General features: G+C 50.3%; 1 protein-coding gene across 4 annotated transcripts in view; it reads left to right on the top strand.

Annotated features, from left to right (window-relative positions):
- Positions 1–19865, top strand: part of Slit3 (slit guidance ligand 3) — a 583956-nt gene that overhangs the window by 451250 nt on the left and 112841 nt on the right. For all 4 annotated transcript variants that reach the window (XM_078052276.1, XM_078052277.1, XM_078052275.1 and 1 more), the window contains exons 10-12: positions 4151–4222; positions 9778–9849; positions 12786–12857. In XM_078052276.1, the coding sequence (XP_077908402.1) occupies positions 4151–4222; positions 9778–9849; positions 12786–12857 (216 nt within the window). The remainder of the gene's footprint in view (positions 1–4150; positions 4223–9777; positions 9850–12785; positions 12858–19865) is intronic.

Genomic DNA, 19865 nt, shown 5'->3' with positions numbered 1-19865 from the left:
AGTGAAGTAGACTCTGGGCTGTCCATCTGGTCTCCAGCCATGTGGCCCGAAAGGACTTGGTGGGAGGAGAACACAGACTTCCTTCCTTCAGCAGGATCTAATGTGAGCTCCCAAGTTGAGAGAAAATGAGGAGAGATGGGAAAGATTTAAGAAACCACAAAAGTGCTTCTGGGGAAGAGCAGCACAGCCTAGGAGTCGAGAGCCAGGCACTTGAGTTGGACCAGCCTGGGTTCAAGTCCAGGCTGTGCCCTGCACTAGCGGACCTGGGGCACATTGATCTGGTCATCTATAAAATGGGCATCTAACCACTACTCCTTGCTTTGTACTGCTGTTGAAAGCCTCACAGCATGAGCCAATATGTGACATAAAAAGTCCTCATTAATGGTAGATGTGCTTCACATCGCAAGCCCTGCCAGCACCGCCACCAACTCAATGCGGCTCCTCTTTATCAGGTGATTTGCAGACATGCCCTGCACTAGCCGTGCCCCTGCCAGTCTCTCTGGCACCATGTTGACTTGTGGATTGTGAGAAATACATGGTGTTCTGTGGCATGCCTGCAAATGACAGATCATTAAGGAAGCACCCGAGGAATTGGGCCAAGTCAACACGGAGCACAAATGGCTGAGGTCCCCGTCAGATGTTCCTGTTGTTTCTGCTGTGCAGGAAATGCTCAGAGGTTTGATGTGTGTGTTTGTTTTTATGCTCGTTCTATTAAATCAGTTTGCAGCCTGAAGAATGTTCACCAAACAAAGAAAGACACATGTGCCAGTTAAGAGAGGCCTCGAACAGCTGCTGACTTCAGACACATCCTGAAATGTGACAGTTTTTGCTAATGCTATTAGTGCTTTTGGAAGCTTTTTCACTGGGGGTCTAGATTGCTGCCTCCTTGTTCTGGGCTGCAGGACTGGGCATGTGTGGACGCTTCCAGAGACTCTTAGCAGCAAAGGCCTGGAGCACACTCCAGCCTTGCTCCCTTGGAGAGGGGCCCATTTCCCCACAGATAAGCAGGCAAGGAGCGAAATAGTGACAGATGAGAAAAGAGATGGGCTTTGAAAACATAAGAACTTGGGTTAGAGTCCCACCACTGGTTCTTCCTGGCTTTGTGAAGTTGGACAAGTGACTTCATCTCTCTGAGCCTCAGTTTCCTTGTACATAATGTGGAGGTAATAATAACTAAAAACATGCCTCATGGGGTGCAAATACTGAGTCGGACATGCTGTGGGAAATTCTGCCCAGTGCCTGCCCAATACCCTGCAGCTCAGCACCTTGTGTTTGCTGTCTCTTTAGATTGCTGTGTCCCTCCTTTTGTCTTTATGTGTAAGGTGCCCAGACTGTTCACAGTTAACCCACCCAGACCAGCCCCCATATCACCTGGGACAAAGTTAATACACATCATGTCCTGGCCTTGGCAATCTGTAAGGGGTCTGATGTCAGCCAGTACCCAAAGCAGCTTGAGAAGCTGGGAGACCAGACCAAACCCACCCCCAGAGAAAGTCTTGGGTGTGAAGGATACAGGGCCATGTCTTTGCTGGGAAAGAAAGGATAGGTTTTTTTTTTTTTTAAATTTTTGTCCAAAATCACACTTTTGTACTCTATGTGCATATTTTATATGTACAGGAGTCCCTCCATATCCATGGGGGATTATTTCCAGGACCTCCCTCAAGCACCCAAATCCTCAGATGCTCAAGTCCCTTATACAAAGTAGCATAGCATTTGCATATAACCTATGTACATACATCTCTCCATATACTGCAAATCATGTCTAGGTGACTTGCAATATCTAATTCAGAGTAAACACTATGTAAACAGTTGTAAGACTCTATTGTTCAGGAATTAATGACGGGAAAAAGTCTGTGTTCAGTACAAATGCAATTTTCTTCTGAATGTCTTTGGACTGTGTTTGGTTGCATCTGCAGATAGGGAACCCGGATGCAGAGGGCAGACCCTGCTCTCAGCTACATTGCCCTTTCCTGAGCTTCTCCAGCCTTTTTGCTGGGCGCCTACTTCCACAGTTTGAGCTCTGAGGTTGTAATTCCCTGTCCTTGTCTGTAACTGAGAAAGCCCCCTTAGTCTCAGTTTCCTCATTTTCACAAATATAAAGAGGCACTGAGTCCAATGGATACAAAAAGAAAGACATCGATTCTAGCTCTGTCACTTTGATGCAAATGATTTAACTCCTCTAAGTTTTTCTCTTCTCATCTGCAAAATGAGGCCAATACTGCTGGTCTCATACTTGTGCAAGTTAAAAGAAATAATAGACCTAAATCAACTAGACTTCATAAATGATACCCCTTACTATTTGCCATGGTCACCATAGAGTTTGATTCTGTGGTGGACCATCATGGGCTATTCTCCTTCCACAGATCATTCAGTGCCTTGAGACCAGTGTCACATCTTGTTCCTTCCTTCTTTCCTTCCTCCCCTAAGTGCTTCAGGTCACTGAAATGGAGGGAAATGGGTGACCCACAGGGAGACTCAGCAGCCCTCACGCCCGCCCTGTCCTCACCCAGGGAGCAGTGGATCCACCTGCAAGAGCAGAGTGGTTACCATCGTTACCCAGGGTGCTTCTCTCCAGAGGCACCATCCAGGTGAAACCTCTTGCCACAGTGGCAGGTGAATCCCAGGTCCTGGAGGGAACATAGCACCTGACTGGCAGCCCCAGAGATTCCTGCTGCCTTGACTGAGAAATCCCGGCTGAACCCTTTGCTCAGCTGGAAACGAGAATGTTCTTGGCACTTCTGTCAAGGCAGTAACCATAGTCCACACTCCCTGAGGCCCCGTGGCCATACTTGGTGGCTCACCACGGGGCCAGTCAGCCCGCCAAGTCCCTGTCCAGTCCACCCGTGAATGCATTCCCAGCAAGCACTGCCCCGCCCCCTCCAGCAGGGCACAAAGGCATGTTGACGGAGCGTGGCAGTCTCATTTGTAGACTCTATTCATCCAGCAGCCAAGAACGATCTGTCCTGATGCTCGTGCTCTCCCCTCGCCCGCCTTTCGCTTTCTGCCCCCACCCTGTCGCCCTTCCCTCTGCCTGGAGAGTGATTTGTCTGTGTTATGGGTAGGCCTGACAAACATTCCACATTAGCAGCTGAGATGTTGTTTGAAATGGGAAAATTGCTGGCAAACTGCTCCATTAGCGGTTCCAGTAACAAATACTCTGTTCCCCCAATGAAGATGAGATCGCGGAGGCACAAATTAATACGACTGTCTCCCCACTCTGCAGCAGGGATTACTCTTCAAGATGAATGGGTTCAGCCCCGCCAGAAATGTGCATCCACTAGATGTAGCCTCTGAGAGAGCCAGCCGGTTCCTCCCGCTCTCCCTCTTGCTCCCCCACCTCATCCCCTCCACACACCTTTCTCTGTGTCTTCCCAGCTGAGGGCTTAGGGAGCATCCGTGCTAAATTAGGAGGTGATGAAAAGATCTGAACCTTGGGGAGAAGGGAGATGGATGGGGATGAGATCCTGACTCCTCAGCCTGAGCCAGGTGTCATTCATCATCCGTAATAGAGTGCCCCTCCTCCCGCTCAGGACCACTTCCCACCACACCTGTTCCTGGTGACAGCAATTCAGTTGAGAAATGAAAGACTAAAGAATGGGAAGACACACTTGCTCCCCATGGCTCCTTCTCTTCCCAGGAAGTTCTGGGCCGTGGGCCTGCAGCATCTCATTCTTTCCAGAGTAACCAGAGAAGAAGCCTTTCAGGAAGTCCACAGAGATTCCAGCAGCAGCCCAGAGGAGAGTCCAGTCTGGGTCCCTGAAACCTGCGTGACGTCAGGAAGCCATGCTGGCCCACGCTGTCTCCTTTGGGTCTCCCTCTCTCTCTCCCTGTGACTTTCTAAGCACTCGGCTTGGTTCCTTCCTCCAGCTCTCTCTCTCTGAAGGCAGCTGCCTCCAAAGGCAGCTTCCCCTCCCAGTCCAAACTCCTCCAGGACAGTCCCCCCCTCTAGCTTCCCAGAAGACCCTTAGGCCCTGAAGGGTGTTCTGTCTACACAGCTCTCTGCCTATCGCAGTGTTTGCCCCGCCTCCCACAACCAGCTTGTGATGAGAGACACCACCCTGTCCTTGAGCACCAAGGTGAACACAGTGACCCTCAGGGACCATCTGCTGGCAGGAGAATGGTTAATGGAGTCCTCTGCTCTTTTTTCTAGACGTCTGGAACAGAATTCCATCAGATCCATCCCCGCAGGAGCCTTCACCCAGTACAAGAAACTGAAGCGGATGTGAGTAGCCACTGGGGAGCATCGGGCCAATGTCTTGGGGTGAGGGGGTTGGGGGCGGGGTAATTAGCAACATGTAGAAGGCAGCCTGCCCAGAACAGGTCATCCCATCCCTGCTAGGCACTCAGCTTTGGACCTGGGCTGCTCTCCTAAGATTGGGAAGTGCCCCATGCACATTGGAAGGCACAGGAGCTTGAACAATTCGCTCAGAGCCTCTCCCACCAGAACAAAGTAGAATTGGGGTCTGTGTGGGAGGAAATGGGTCCCCTAAAATCCATACATTTTTAATGTCCTTGGTTTGGTGATGTGAAACCCAGGGCCTCAAGCTTGCTAAGCAAGCATTCAACCCCTGAGCTACAGCTAAAGCTCTGAAAGTAGGAGTTTCAATGAGACATGAGAGTGGCCTGCAGCTGTCTGTTCCACTGTCACCAACATTTTGACACACATGCAGTCACATAACAAGTACTTGGGAAGTCTCCTGCCCTCAGAGTCTGGGGAGAGCTGTGAACAAAGCTAAGTCTGTACACAGACATGGAGCCTTCACCAAGCGGACAGCACAGGACATAACGAACATCAGAAACTGGGAAGAACTAGAAGTGAAAAAGAGAAATAGAAGGAGAGAGAGGATAATGGCCGTGGCCTCTGTGGAGGTGAGCGGTGGCTTAGGGAAGACCCTCCCGGCAGCAGTGCAGGTGAGGGAAAGGCAGGCCAGCTCTCAAGGTAGTGGGGACTGTGGTGGAGCCCCCCAGGCCATAGACAGGACTGTCTAAGTGAAATCAGAAGCCTGGGGGTGTGGCCAATATACAGTCATATGACTGAACCAACACCCCCAACACTGGCCAATCTCACCTCCCTGCTGTATCACACCAGCCCCCGAGACCCCGGCACAGCTGTGCCTTCCTCACCATAGCAGCTTGGCAGCACCATTGTGTCACATCCTCCTTCCCACCATAGTGACAATGTTGTCATCCTTCCCCTCACATGCCAACCTAAACATTGGTCTGTGAGTCACTCAGCACTGGACACACTGAAGGGAGGTGGTAGGATTCAAAAATGCCATCACAGATACCAAGATTCTGGAGGGAAACCCCTTCCCTTTTGCAGGCTGAGAAATTATTTTGTCTGTCCCGGTCATCAGTGGGTTTCATTCCGCTTACCTGCTCTCTCTGCCCCGCCCCCACACACAGGAAGGAGAGAGGACATGTAGATGTACACATGACTCAACCCTGTTTTTCCTTCCACGCCAGATTAATTCTCTGGTTTCTGGAGTGGGAGTGTATACACTAAGGATCTCTGCTGATTCCTTTTACGTTAAAAATAAACATCCCTGTGGAACAGTGGCATTAGTAGCTTTACCCCCAGATCTCAGGAAGCCAACTTCCCATCTCCCTGGAAATCCAAAGCAAACAAGATTTTCTCTTGGTTCAACTCCAGGCGTGGAAACCAGCAGAATGAGCCAGCTCTGAGGGCAGCACCTCCCTCCCAGGGGTAGCATTCCTGCTGGAGGAGCTGGATAAATATCAGCCTTAATATTTAAAACCCGTGGCCATTAATCTCCGGGTGTCCCTGTGCCCCAGCACACTCTCCATGCACCCCTCCCCATCCATTTTTAAAGCCCAGCTTGATTATGCAGCCAGATAGTAATTTCAGTGAAAAATGACAAGTTCATCACTGCCCCAACCTATATCTCTTGCATGATTTAAGTCACCGCTCTAATTTTTTGTGAAGTCCAGGTAATTTAGAGCTTGGCTGTGTTTTACCATCCTTTCTCCATCCTATTGGAGTTGCCATGATCAGTGCATTCAAAATTCATGAGACCTTCTCAGTCATGACCTGGAAAGTGATTTTAATTTTTGATCATTCTGGTACTGCTGATATTTATTATGAGGCCTTCCTTGCCCCCCAAGGGAATTGTAGTAGGGAAAGAGCCCACTAAAACATTTTTGACTAATAGAACTTCAGAAATCCAGACTGAAGTTTAATGGCTTAGGAGAAGCCAGGTCCCAGGTGAGGATGAATTTCAAGTCCCTAAGTGTGCATTCCTCCTTGGTGTCCATGACCAATTTATTCCTAATATTTACCAGAAGGAAATTTCTTCCTCAACTTTCAATGAACTGCATCCTTTTTTAGTCTGTTAACAACAGATTAACCACAAATGGCTGTGTTCCTACCTATTTATGGTGGTCACCTGGGTATTAAAAAAAAGCATAGCTCAGCAGTAGCGCACTTGCCTGGCATGTGTGAGGCACAGGGTTCGATTCTCAGCACCACATACAAATGAATAAAATAAAGGTCTATTAACAACACACATATATATGTATGTGTGTGTGTGTGTGTGTGTGTGTGTGTGTTGTTAATAGACCTTTATTTTTTAAAAAAAGAAAACACTTTCAGGGCCAGGAGCGGTAGCGCACGCCTAGTAATCCCAGAGGCTCAGGAGCCAGAGGCAGGAGGACTGAGTCAAAGCCAGCCTCAGTAATTTAGCAAATCACTAAGCAACTCAGTGAGACCCTGTCTCTAAATAAAATACAAAAATAGGGCTGGGGATGTGGCTCAGTTTTCAAGTGCATCTGAGTTTAATTCCTGGTCCAAAAAAAAAAAAAACACTTTTAGGAAAAAAATAGTATCAAGGTAGAGAAACCATCTGTCTGGAGAGAAGAAGGCACTGGAGGCTCAGCACAGGTTTGGGAGCCTGACACCTGGGAGCCCAGCCTGTGTCGTTTAGCCTGACTGGTGTGTTGAGAGTTCTCCTCAGCTGCATGCTCTTAAGTGGAACTGTCTTCCTTGGGCTTCAGAACTTCTAGTGCTTCACATTAAAGTTCCTGGCTTCAGCCTTGTATGCACCTGAAGTTGCCTTCTCTGTTCCAAACAGTTTGGAAAAGCCACTCCCTCTTGGTCATCCAGTTTATAAGCCCCAGGGGATTAAGGTGGGTCTGAGACTGACCCGAGTCTAAAACTCTGTGGTCTAAAATATGACTTAGGGACCACTGGCACAAAAATCTGCTGGAGCTTTGTTTACTATGCAAATTTCTGACCCCCAAACCTCAGCCTACCACATCAGGCTCTCCGTGGGTGCATTTGACTAACACCCTAGTGAGGTTTGCGAACCACTGGACAAGAGTGACCACGGTGCTCAGTCAGTTCTAAGGCACCTCGCTGTGGACTACTTTTTCCCAGCACCCCCAGGCTGCTTACTGACTTGCTAAAATGCTGAGGCTGGCTTTGAACTCTCAGTCCACAGCTAGAGGGCCAAGCCTGGCAGTCAGCGACAGCTGGAACCTTCCCCAGTCTCCTTCCTGTCCTGAACCAGGCATTCTGCATCCATCATAATGAAATATTAGGAAGGACCTTGACCTGGGTGTCAGGAGACATGGGACACCCACTGTTTACTCTAATGACTGTCAAGTCACTGTGGCTCCAGGCCCTTGACCTCAGGGCTGCTGTTTTCTTCCTGCAGAATTAGGAATTGAGACAGTGCACTGATGCATGGAATCTTAAATCCAACTCATGGAAACAGAGAGTAGGGTGGTGGGTAAAGGCTTATGGTAGAGGTAGGGTGAGGGTGCTGGGAAAATATTACTCCAATGATACAAAATTTCAGTTAAACAAGAGGAGAAGTTCAGGAGATCTTTTTTGCAACATGGAGATAATGGTTAGTGACCACATACTTGAGAATTGCTGGGAGTAGATTTTGTTACATGTAAGATGTGTGTAAGGTGATGCACATAGTTCAAGAGCTTGATTTAGCCATGCTACTGTGAATATATCTTTCAAAACATATTATGCACATAAACATATATATCCTTTAAAATTTTTCAAGTTGGGGGAAATGACAAAGTGACCGCTAGAGTCAATTCCCAACTGAACTGTCTCCCTTTTCCATTTCCCATTCTCCAACACCTCCCTGGGGCATCCTACCCCCCGCTGCAGGAAGAATTGGGGCCAAAAGTCTAATTGTGGGCAGAGAACAATTTGCTGTCACAGAGCTAAAGTAAAAGACTCCCTAGAGCCAGGACTTCCTCTTGTCTGTGAGAGGTCAGAGTGCCTTGAAGGGACATCCCATGGTCAGGAAAAGAGTCAGAATAGGCCCTGTTCCTAGTCTGGTGTAAGCAGATCTGCTTGTTTGCCTGAAATGCTTTGCTAGGCAGCCTCGCTGAGGGCGAGCAAGATTAGGATAATCCGGGGAATTTGCTTAAGACCCTTATACAAAAACGGAACGCTGAAGAAAAGCCCCACGTAAGCTGAGGCGTCTGGGTGCGATCTGCGGATTTGTTAGAGGCAATCTCCCCAGCTAAAGGGATAAACGAGGCAGCTGTGCCAGAGAGCTCGCAGCCTGTGAAGTACCTTTCAACTTACAGCTTTGGAACAGAGAGGCAGAGAGCAGAGGTCTAGGCAAAGGTGTCCTGCACCCCTTTCTAAGGCATGAAGGGGGGAACAGCTTGGGGAGGCTCCCCTGCATGTGCTTCAGAGATCGGGAGGCTGGCCTTGCCAGGGGCAATTGCTTAGAATCTGCTCCGATGTTCTTTATTCTCCATATCTATTTGTCTCCTCCTTGTTGACCCACCAAGACCCCAGCTCTCCCTCTCCTGAACAAAAGCAAGGTACCATTGATTTATTTTGCTAAAGAAAAAAGAACCAGAGAGGTTTGTTGTTGCAGGAAATTGGAGCATCTCTCCTTCCAGTGACAGGAGCCCAAAGGCCAGCCCTGAGCTAATGACTCTGAGGGAGAGAATTCCCCTCAGTGAAGAGCCATTAGCAAGGACCAGTGACCAGGAGCTCGGAAGTCCCCAGGCAGCTTAAAGCACCCTCAAGGGTGTCTGAGAAGGAGGTGGGGGCAGGAGGGCAGGGAGGTTCCTCTGCACCTGAGAGGCCAGGTTAGCCTCCTGGTGGCCCCGTGTTTGGAGAATCCTTCCAACACAACCACCCACCAGCTCTGGACTAGATCACTTCTGTGGGCTTTCTCCAGAGGAGGAGCACTCCAGCAACAAACCCCACCTCAAAGGCATCCATTGAAGATCCCATGATGTGCTTACATCAGGGCCTGGAGGACACGTGGAACCAGACAGAGGCTTAGGTCCTTTTTCAAAGCTACCTCTCAGTTAGGGAGGAAAGGTCAGTGGGAGACAAAATGACAAGGTCTTCCTGGGAATCAGCGAGCACATGCCCAGGTGTGAGGCAGGAAGGTGATGCCTGTGGTTGGGGAGGCTGGTTTCTGTTTCATTTGTCACTAGTGCTTGATAATAAGACCTAAGCCAAAGCTCTAAATGCAGCTTCGCACCAATAAAGTGAGGCCACACGGTGCCCAGCTGCAGGTGGCAGCAGAGACTCCAAGGGGAGCATTCTATGGCAAGGGAGACTGGTTCAAGGGCAGTGCCTTCCACTGGGCAGGGAAGCGAGTGATCTCGAGGTGCCTTCTCCTGCACTGTGAATAAATGCATGGCTTCATTGATCAACTGATCCTCACCTTTTGAATGCCCGAGCTGCCCAGTCCGTACGTAGAGGCGGCTGCTCTCACACCTTCAAGCTGCGTTCTCAGACTCTCCCATTAACATTTCCAGAGACATCAGCAAGAATCAGATATCAGACATAGCTCCAGACGCCTTCCAGGGCCTGAAGTCGCTCACATCACTGTAAGTGGGACTGGGAGCTGGGGACAGAGGGCAGGGGGCTGGGGACAGAGGGCTGGGGGCGGGGTGGAGGCGGGGGTGGGGACTTACCTTTTCCAGGAGGTGTTCACCCAGCTTTATGCTCCCCTACACACTGTGGCAGCCTGGCAAGAGAAACAAATATTTCTTTGAGAGAAATTGATCTTGGGGAATATTTCTACAACTCAAATGCATTATTTTTATTGATTAAGTGCCCGGCGGCTTTCCCGGTTATTGGCTTCTAATTCGAATGCATCTTTGCCCCTGTCCTCGCTCCCCCGCCCACCGACACGCCGCAGCAGGGCTGTCTCTGGGGACAGCAGGAGAGGATAGTGCCAGTGTCTGTTACCAAGAACCCCTCGCCTCCAGCCCCTCCCCTTCATGTGGCCCTGCTGAAGGACAGACTCTTCTCCTTCTGCTAATTTAGGTGTTTTTCTCTAACCAACCTGGTGGCCCACTGCTCTGAGATGATGTCCATGCCATCCTACTGCCCAAAGGTGTCCAATGTGGAGCCAAAGCCTCACCAGCAAGGGCCAAGAGACACACAGGCACAGGAAGGGGATTCCTTTAATGGCTCCGCACAGTGGCTTCCTCAATGGACACTGTTTATATCACCTGGTGGACTGTTCCCCTGCCTCCCGTAGCCCAGGGCCACAGGGGGACCCTCAGAAGTAAGCGGGCCATGGCCCATCTCTCCATGCAGCAGTTTGCCCGATTCCCGAGTGAGGAGGTGACCAGCTCACATTCCCCCACCTGACCCCATCCCGTTGTGTGGCCTGGGGACAGGGAATCGCTGGGGTGGCTGTTGCTGCCTGTGGAGTAAACTAGCTTCATGTACCAGAACACAACATCTGTCTGGGATTTCAAAGCAGGGCCATGTGTGGGAATGGTGCCTGTTTGTCGTGCAGAAGACCACAGGGGAGAAGCAAGAGAAGGGCCTGCCACCATGGTCCTACTTCTACCCCTACCTTCCCGTCCCCCTTGTTTGCCTTCCCTCAGCCAGGATTTAGGAACCGTCTGAAAACGGTTGCCCGACATGAGATGGCACACCACTAAGCCCATGTGACAATGTGTCCTGGGCGTGGTTGGCGCCAAGTGGCTCTCACCTCCAATGTAGTCATTCATCCATCCAGCACGTGCCTGCCACGTCCTGAACAGTGACACAGGCACCGAGACTGTGGCCTCCTGGAGCCGAGAGTTGAACAACCACATATCCATGCCCAGCTCAGGAGTGGCCACTGTGAAGGGCCAGAGGGCCTCTACCCACCCTGCTCAGACACCCCTTCAGCAGGCATTAACCTAGGTCACACCCTGTCCTAGTCTCAACTCTAGGGACCCAGCCGTGAGCAAGTCACCACACCCATGAAGCTTGTGTTCACGGGAGGAGGTAAAAAAAATAAAAGAGGATAAAATAAAAATAGATATGTTAATAATATAACAGAATAAGGACCAGTGCTGTAAAGAAATAAAATAGGGCAACAGGTTGTAAAAAAAAAAAAAAAAAAAAAAAGACAGAAAGAAAGAAAAACGAAATATTTAGAAGCCCACAGAGAAAGAGGTTTGAGCTTAGACCAGGAAAGCCAGACAGGTGTGCACACAGGTGCCCCTGAGGTGGCACACAGGCTGGTCCCTTGAAGCACAAGGACAGTGGAAGGACCCACCCCCAAACTCCCAGTCCTGCCACCCTCCAGCTCTGCCCCATTAGAAGTCCTGATGTCCGCCGAGACGAGCAGACAGTGGCATCACTGGATTGGCACAGCGAGCGGTGGGACATTAATATGAATTACAAATGCGACTCTGAGCCATCATGCTGACTTCTATTTAGTCATTAATTTGTCGAAACATTAATGAAGCACACCCACAGGCTGCTGGGGACACTCACTCTTCACTCCAGTGGCATCTAGAAATGGGGGGTTTGCTCTAACACTTCCATTTTCCATTTCCTCACCCTAATATTTTGGCTCTTCAAATGAGTGTCACAGCCAGATTTGTGGTCAGAGTGGGAATTGAATGTTTCCCTCATTCTGTCATCTTGGGGCCCCAAGGGGGGCTTTTTTAAAAGCAAACAAACCAAACCTTCCTTGGCTCAGTTGCTTGGAGAGTGACAGAGACAAGTCTAGACAGGAGACAGAAAGTCTGTGACCAGGGAGGTGCAGGAGCCAGGAAGGTCTCCTGGGCACCTGTGCTGAGGAGCAACATGACCCAGGCCCAGAGACCCTCTGGGTGCAGCAAAGCAGGAGGTTCCTTCCCCAGGCCTCACAAGGCGCCCATGATGGGACCTGAGAAGAGGAGACAGCAGCATGAGACGCTTGGGCCTGACAGAGAAGCAAAGGGTTCTGAGTTACCAGGTTCCTGGACCTCAAGGACTACCTTAGGAGTGGGAAGGAGCAGCTTCCATCGCTGGGAGACAACAAAGCTCCACAGCTTTTCCTGACGGCCAGTCCTAGGCCCAGCAGTCCCTGTGCCATCTGGAGATGACCCCAGAGAATTCCCAAAAGGAATTCCTAGGATGCAGTAGAAGATCCAGAGGAAGCAGTCTGTAGGCTAGGCTCAGCCTTACCGGTCCCCCTGGAAGCAGGGATGGCCAGCCTCCCCCTCTGCTTGTCTACTGCCAGGTGTGAGTCATGTCCACAGCTCGGGGAGGCACCCCCAACAGGCTGCTTCTGTTGTGAATAATTTGTTGGGCCGGGCTGCCCAGGAGTGCAGTAGGATGGATCCCATCTCTCCTGGCCTCCAGGGCGGCCTGGTCTGGGCTGCTCTTGCCTGCCTCTGTCCAGCTAATGCCCAGAAGAGATGAGGTGGGTTGGGGAAGGAGGTGACCTGTGATACTATGCCAGAATTGGCCCCACTGATGATGTCCCGTAAGAGTAGGTTATGGTGGCCTCACATCATGGTGACAGCTGCCATCCGCTCTCTTCCAGGGTACTCTACGGGAACAAGATCACTGAGATTGCCAAGGGACTCTTTGACGGATTGGTGTCCCTGCAGCTGCTGTGAGTAGGAACCTTGCCACTGTTTGCATCTCTGTTTGTAGGCCACGGCCTGAAAATGGTGAGCCGTGCTCTCGAGAGTTCTTTTGCCTTTGTGCACCGTAAGGAAAGACTCCTGAGCTGCCCGTTCCTCACCTCCATTCCCCTCTTTAGTGAACGGAGAGCCAGGGAGTTGGCAGAGGGATGCTAAGGTCAATGTGCACAAGACTGGCCCAGGCACGAGTTCCTAACCACAAGTTTGGGACTAGAAAGTAAGAAAGAGTTGGATCTTCCCAGAGGAGGTATCTTGCAGAGGGAAGCTAAGAATTGAGAGAACTAAAACATTCACAAGCCAAATTCTGATATGGAAGCCAAAGAAGAGCTGCTATAGACATGCGGCCTTGGAGAAGGATGGGTGTGGGCTGAAATAATTAGAGAAGAGCATAATCAGTCACTGGTGTGACTATCTGTGTAAGCTATGGCTGAGTGGGGAAGAGTTTATTTAATTTAAAGGAAGATTTGTTGCCTTGAATGTTAAGCTCTGGATTATTTATTTGCATTTATTTCATGCTGGTCATCTGAGCTTAAGTGTTTGAAGAAGATAATTGGACTCTGATATGGAGAAGGAAGGAAAGGAATTCAGCTTATATTTTAAGATTTTATGATGAAGGCGAGTCATCTCTGGCTTGTAATTAGATTGCTGTTGCATCTACATGTGGGAGTGTGGGCATGGGACTGTATGGGGTGTGCACATGTGCCCGTATCTGCTCTGTGACTGTCATAATTCCTACTGGTATTGGGAACTGATCTCAAATATCCTCTGAGCAGTGGAGAATACCAAGTCTCAGAGAGGTCAATGGCTCCCCTTCAGTCACACAGCAAAATAGATGTGGAAGAATAGAGTAGAATTTGCATAGCCATGTGGCTCAGAAGCTTCCAGCCACATGGTGTGTTTGCAGGATGTGCAGATAGTTAGGCGTGTGTGACTACATCTTCCTTTTATAGTCACATCTTCCTTTTATAGTCCTTTTATAGTCAAGAGGTCTGAGCCTTCTCTGCCTCCCATGTGCAGTTAAGAGGGGCTGCGGTTTGGGTTTGCAGGCCAGGAGTCAAGCTGGATCTCCAGGTGGGCGGGAGGCAAAGGAGCAAAGGCTTTTCCTCCAGCCTTTCCCATCTTGTACTTCACTGCTTACCCTTCCCATGTCCTTCAAGACTCGGCCCTGGACAGGTCCTCCTACGACAACACAATGATGTGAGTCAGGTTGGGATGAGATGCCCTGCAAGTCTGTGGGCAGCAGATCCATCAAGCTTGTGTGGCAAAGCTGAAAACCAGAGAGGAAAGTCTCTCGGCACCTCCTGTCTCATTCCTTATGTCTCTGTGTGGGCATTTCTTATTCCAAGGTCCCAGCCTTCAGTGGGCCTTCAAGGCTGATTTTTAGAATGGCAGGCTGGGCTCTGCAGGGAGCTGGGAGTTCCACAGATGGTGTTCTCTGCTCATGACAAAGAAGCTGTGAGTTATAGCTGCTACCACAGGCTGGCTAACTGCAGCCATCAATGCCCCAGATAAAGAGTAATAATATACCCGTCTAGAGGTAGATATGGGGGTGTACCCCCCAGGCTGGTATGATGCCCTTTTATCAGGTATGTGTGTATGTATGTGTGTGTGTAAGGGAAATGCCCTGGCACCCACTAGGGTGCCATCAGTGCCCAGCACAGTGAATGGCATGAGTCACAGACTCCATACAGTCATATTTTAAAAGAAAGTCAGTGTATCTCAGCTCCAAGCTAACATGCCAGTAGGTTTCTAGAACCAGCAAGACTTTGCCTGGACTGGGCAGTTGGCTCCAGTTGTGTGGCACCAGTTTGAGCAGATGGCATTGACTAGCTGGGGGTAAGAACAAAGCATCCTGGTCTCAAGGAGACCAGAAGTTGACACAACTCAGGCGGCTTGCTTTCCAGAAAGAACCAGCGGCTGTTGGTTTTGACCTGCTGCTAAGCAGCTGGAGAGCAGGTCCTGATTAGATCTGACTCTGCGTTCAGCCAGCGTGATTGGATTTCTCCTGGTAGACCAGAGATGCTCTGATAAGGCTCCATAATTCCCTCTCCTTTGACTTGAAGCTTTTTGTCAGAGGTTTGTCCTTTTTCTTCCCTCTCCACTTCTCAAATGATTGACGGATCACTAAGCAGAGCTGTCTGTGCCACAGAAGTGGTCACCTTTCCCTTCCGGCACTCTCTGTGATGCTAACAAGTAGGTGCATGTGAACTAGTTGTGCTCCCCGCACCCTGCTTCCTCCCCATTTTTCTGGACTTTTCAGCTATTTCTCCCAAAATGCCCAGTCTATCATGTACTCAGTCAGCCCCCTGGGGTGGTTTTCTTGGCTAGTTCCTGTGTACAGGTGGCCAACACTAATAGTAGAATATTCCAGAGTTTCTCAGCAGCTGCAGCAAAAGTATCTATACAAACAAGTTTCCACCAGCCAGGGAATCCAGGAGGTGCCCCTAAACTGATGCCCTGCCTGGAGACCCACAGGGCTGCCTCCTTCAGTTTAGTCCCAAGGTCTTAGAGCTCAGAGCAACCTCAGAACTCCAAGCCTCCCAGCTGGCTGGTGCAGAGTCCCTCCTGTGCCTTCTCTGACAAATCCTCCTGTCACCTTTTTGCAGATGGTTTCTGTGATAAGTGCTCACTGAGTATCTAGAAGTTAGAAAGTGCTTTCTTACACTAAACCTTTGTCCTGGCTTCTGGGAAACTCAAAAGTCTGTCGTCGTTGTCTTCAGATGTTTGGAAATAGCCACCATGTCTGCCTGTAATTACTCCTACACATGCTCATTTCCTGCAGGCATTCATAGTATGAACACGTATCTGTTGTTTATTACCACCAATGTTTATTGACTTTGGGGGATGCAAGATAATCTATCATCTTCCCCCCTTAAAACAGGCTGCTAGGAAGTTACCTGGGTGCCCATTTGAACAACAGGAAGGACATTTATAACTGAAACACCCCACGTGGATATGTCCCAACCCACAGTTAGAGCAGCATGGCTCATGGGCAGTCGCTCCCAACCCCATCTCTTCTGTTCCCTCCCCGCCCCCAGGCTCCTGGGCTCCTGGGACATCTGAGGAGATGGTGGCCTTGAGTGGGGGTAAACTGGCGTGCCCTCGGGTCCCTCGCCTCACAGCTCAGAGGCTAAAACCAGGCCCAAAGCAGGGAAAGTGGTCAGCATGGCACTGAGCTGTCATTCCCGCCTCTGATGGACAGCTGCAAGCTGTGCTGTCACAGTTTTCCCCAGGGAATGCAGAGCATTCATTCAGTGCCCACTGATTACATGACGTGCCCAGGGGAGTCACCCACCAGGGCGGAGGGTGGCCACTGAGGTGGAAGCTTTTCCGCCTGCGCCAGGAGGTTTGACACTGAACCAGGCTGTCTTTGGGCTGGAATAAATTAAGGCAACCCCACCTGTTGTTCCATCTTCTTGGAAGGCAGACAAAACCATTTGAGGCTCTTGGAGTTTGCCAAGCAACATGGAAGTTCCAGAGCAGTGAACAAAACCTCACTCCATATAGCTCACTTTCCCCCACCAGCTGTTTCACACGAACCACTCCCTCTTGCTCTCGATCATAGGAGTAGCTATTACTGAATTCCTGATACACTCCAGGACCTGTGCTGGACAATTTCGTGCCCCTCATCTTATTTAATCTTTACAACAATACTAAGAGGAAGGCATTAACAAAAGCCCCATTTTACAGAGGAGGAAACTGAGGGTTCAGTAACCTGGCATGGTCACTCAGCATGGAGGCAGCCAGGACTGGAACCTGGGCAGTCTGACTCTAGAGTCCATACCCTGACCCACAAAACATCCTTCCAGAGACCTCTTCTGACCCAGACATGGGCAGGTATGCAGAGCCAGTTTTGCCAAATGCAGAAAGGGAATTCCCACTGGCTCAAGCCCAGAAGAAGCTGCTGCTGAACCATTGATCCATTCCTCTTATTGTGCCTCAGTTTCTACCCTGGGCTGCTGTCTGTGGGAACCTGACCTGGGTTACTATCATCCTCCTGGGGAGGGGTGTGCCCTGAGCCCCATGGGAGGCAATTGGGGAGCCCTTGTTCATGGAAATGGCTGGGTTGGGATGAGAGAATCCCTCCCGCAGTGGAAACAGACCCACTTGGTGGCATGTCCCTGAGAAGGGGCTTTTCCCTCTCATGAGCCTGGTGTATTCCAAGGAAAGCCTGGGAGACCTAAAGTCTGTTTTGGTCATGTGCCCTCCTATGTCCCTGGAGTAGAAGGAGGTCCTGTTCTTCAGACAGGCCACCGAGTAGCTTTGCTATTTCCTTCACCTCAGGAATCACCGTAACAACCCATAGCCCATAATAACAGTGCAGCCATCATCAAGACAGAAGGGAGGAGTTATCTCCGCCCCTAAGTGGTACTTGGGGAGCTCCTCCTGTTTCCTCTCATGAGCGGCACGATGTGGTCTAGAGCACCCTTTCACAGCAAGAGAAGGTTCTGGTGAGGGTCAGAGTCGTAGATAGGATAACTCCAGACATCTCTGAGTTCCTCCCCGTGCCCAGTAAGTCACTAAAGGTGGAAAAAAGTCCCCATATTAGTAGAAGGATGAGAACAATGTTCTTAGGTCAAAGTGGTCCTTAGTACATTTAATGGATAAAGAAATGTGGGATGGCAGAGGGCTGGTTCTGGAAAATTAGACAAGAGGGAGAGCACATTAATAATGGAGGGCTGGCTCCGCCCACTGCCATGTGGTCAGGAGGCCAGAGGAGCCGGGACCACACTGACCCTTCAAGCCCATGTGAGATGGTATAAGAGATACCCAGAGAACTTTCTTCCTAATAACGAAGAGACTTTATAACCTATTCTTTAAACATTATTCTCCCTCTGGAGGAGCCAGAAGGCCATAAGCTTCATTTCTCCATGTACCTGCACCCGGTGTCTATGAGACAGAATCTGACGCCCAGCCTGATTTTAGGACAAGGAGGTCCACAGAGCTTTCCCCTGGCAGGCTCTTGGGCCTGTCTTCCAGGACCTTTCCTGGAATAGCTTTGCCCCTTCTCCTGGATAAGGGCCTCTGTGCTCTTTCTTGGCACCAATTTCCTAAGAAGACTTTGCACTTCGGAGTTTGGAATAAGCTCTTGGCATCTTCAGACAAACACTACATAAAGAGGAAGAGGAACATCAGCAATGGTTCCACAGACAACGGCAGGTGTGAGAATATAAATACCACCCAGAATGACAGCTTTGGGCCACCAACTCCACATGTGGATGGCTGTAGCCGCCAGGGTGATCTTAATGCAATCTGTCATTAAAACTGACTCCAGATGTTTGGACTTTTCACACCCTGCAGCCAAGGCCTGTGAGCTCCAGAGGCATCTTCAGTGAGGATGGGCTATGAACAAGCCATCTTCTGCCTTTGTGAAGAGACTGGTCCCAGTGGGCACGTTTTACAGATCTGAATGGACTCATTTCTGCCTGTAGCCCATCTCTCCCTGGGCCCTGAATGAGAAGCTGCCGCTATTCGGCTTTTGCTGACCAATCTCCTAGCAGTCCACTCCCCCAGCAGGACTTGAGTGGTGAGAGCCCTTCCTGGCCCAGACTCCAGGCATTTCCTTGCCTTCTTCATCTCCCACTTTGTGAACCTCTGCAGCTGCCCTGCCCTGCTCTTCCTGAAGGCAATGCTCTCAGCAGCGTGGTTGGTGGGTCAAGGGGCCGTGTGCTAGCACCTCTTGACATGGAGCATATGTGGAATCTGGAAGTGCTGTGCAAAGAGAGGGTGGCCGTGTGGCTCAGAGCAAACCCAGAAATACCCTCAGAAGGGAGGCATTGTACTCCGGCTCCCAGCAGCGCTCTTGCACTTCCTATTGGGAGTTGGCCCTTATTGTTCTGTAAGCTGATGGAGGAGCCACAAAGACATTGCCTCCACCTCTGCCCATAACATTAGGTGGCTCCCACCGTCCCGTCATGAGAGGGAGGACAGGGTAGCATAATGGTTGGTGTGAAATAGCATGGGTTTCAACCCACCACTTATACATGGGACTCTGCTCAGTTACTTGGGCTCTCTGAGTCCTAGAAGTGTCATCTGTCAAATGGAGATAGCACTCAGCACCTAGGGCTGTGGGGGCTTCATGGAATTCGTTCAGGGTAGTACCTGACCTTTCAAGTGCTTATCCTGCATTACCATGCTGGTTAGGCACCCCAGCTGCTCACCAGCCTGATGAGCTCAGCCTCTCCCTCTTTTTATTTATATGACCTCTGAGGTTCCTTTAGGAGATAGGTCTGGGAACATATGGCCCCAGAAGACAGTAAACTCTGCTTCTGGAGATATCTGCGAGCACAGAACACCCTACACTGACTCACTGGACTCCAGCAGAGCAGGCTGATACCTACAGGTGCCGACATTTCCTGTTGGAATGCCAGGAAGCCCCTAGGACAAGGCAAGCTGGACCGTGCCCTTGTGGATGAAGGGTGCTCTGTCTCTGCCTCGTCCTGCTCTCCTGGGCTGCCCAGAGCACGCTGAAAACCCAGGGTCTACTCCCACACTGGCACTCAGTGATCCTCCTGAGTATAAGACACTCCACACGGAGCCTGCTACCGGTGTCAGTGGCAGCTTGGTGACCAACCAATCAGTCAGCTGGACTGATGCCTTTGTACACCCAAGAGGCAAGCGGAGTCTCCCAGACTGACACACCTTCATCCACCTGAATCATGCCAGGTGCATCCTAAGGCCAGCCAAACAGACGTCCCCAGGGACAGGGAACACGGAAAGGAGAACACATGGACGTCAGGCAGTGGATGAGAGATGAGCTTCCACGTCCACCAGGCTGGAGCCTGGCTTACTGCAGGGTGACCTTGATCAAGTCCGTCACCACTCTGACCCCCAGCATCCTCATCAGAAAAATGAAGATAATCATAGTGCTGTCATGAGGGTCAAATAAAACAGTTCACAGTGCTTTGGAAAATGCAGGGCTGCACACAGCCGTGTGGGCTCTAGAGATTAGTCTGTCATTATCATCGTTTCACACG

This window comes from Ictidomys tridecemlineatus, chromosome 1 (assembly GCF_052094955.1).
Source record: "Ictidomys tridecemlineatus isolate mIctTri1 chromosome 1, mIctTri1.hap1, whole genome shotgun sequence".
In the NCBI taxonomy this organism is placed as follows: Eukaryota; Metazoa; Chordata; class Mammalia; order Rodentia; family Sciuridae; genus Ictidomys; species Ictidomys tridecemlineatus.
The sequence above is the reverse complement of the archived record's forward strand: the minus strand, read 5'-3'. Positions and strand labels throughout refer to the sequence as shown.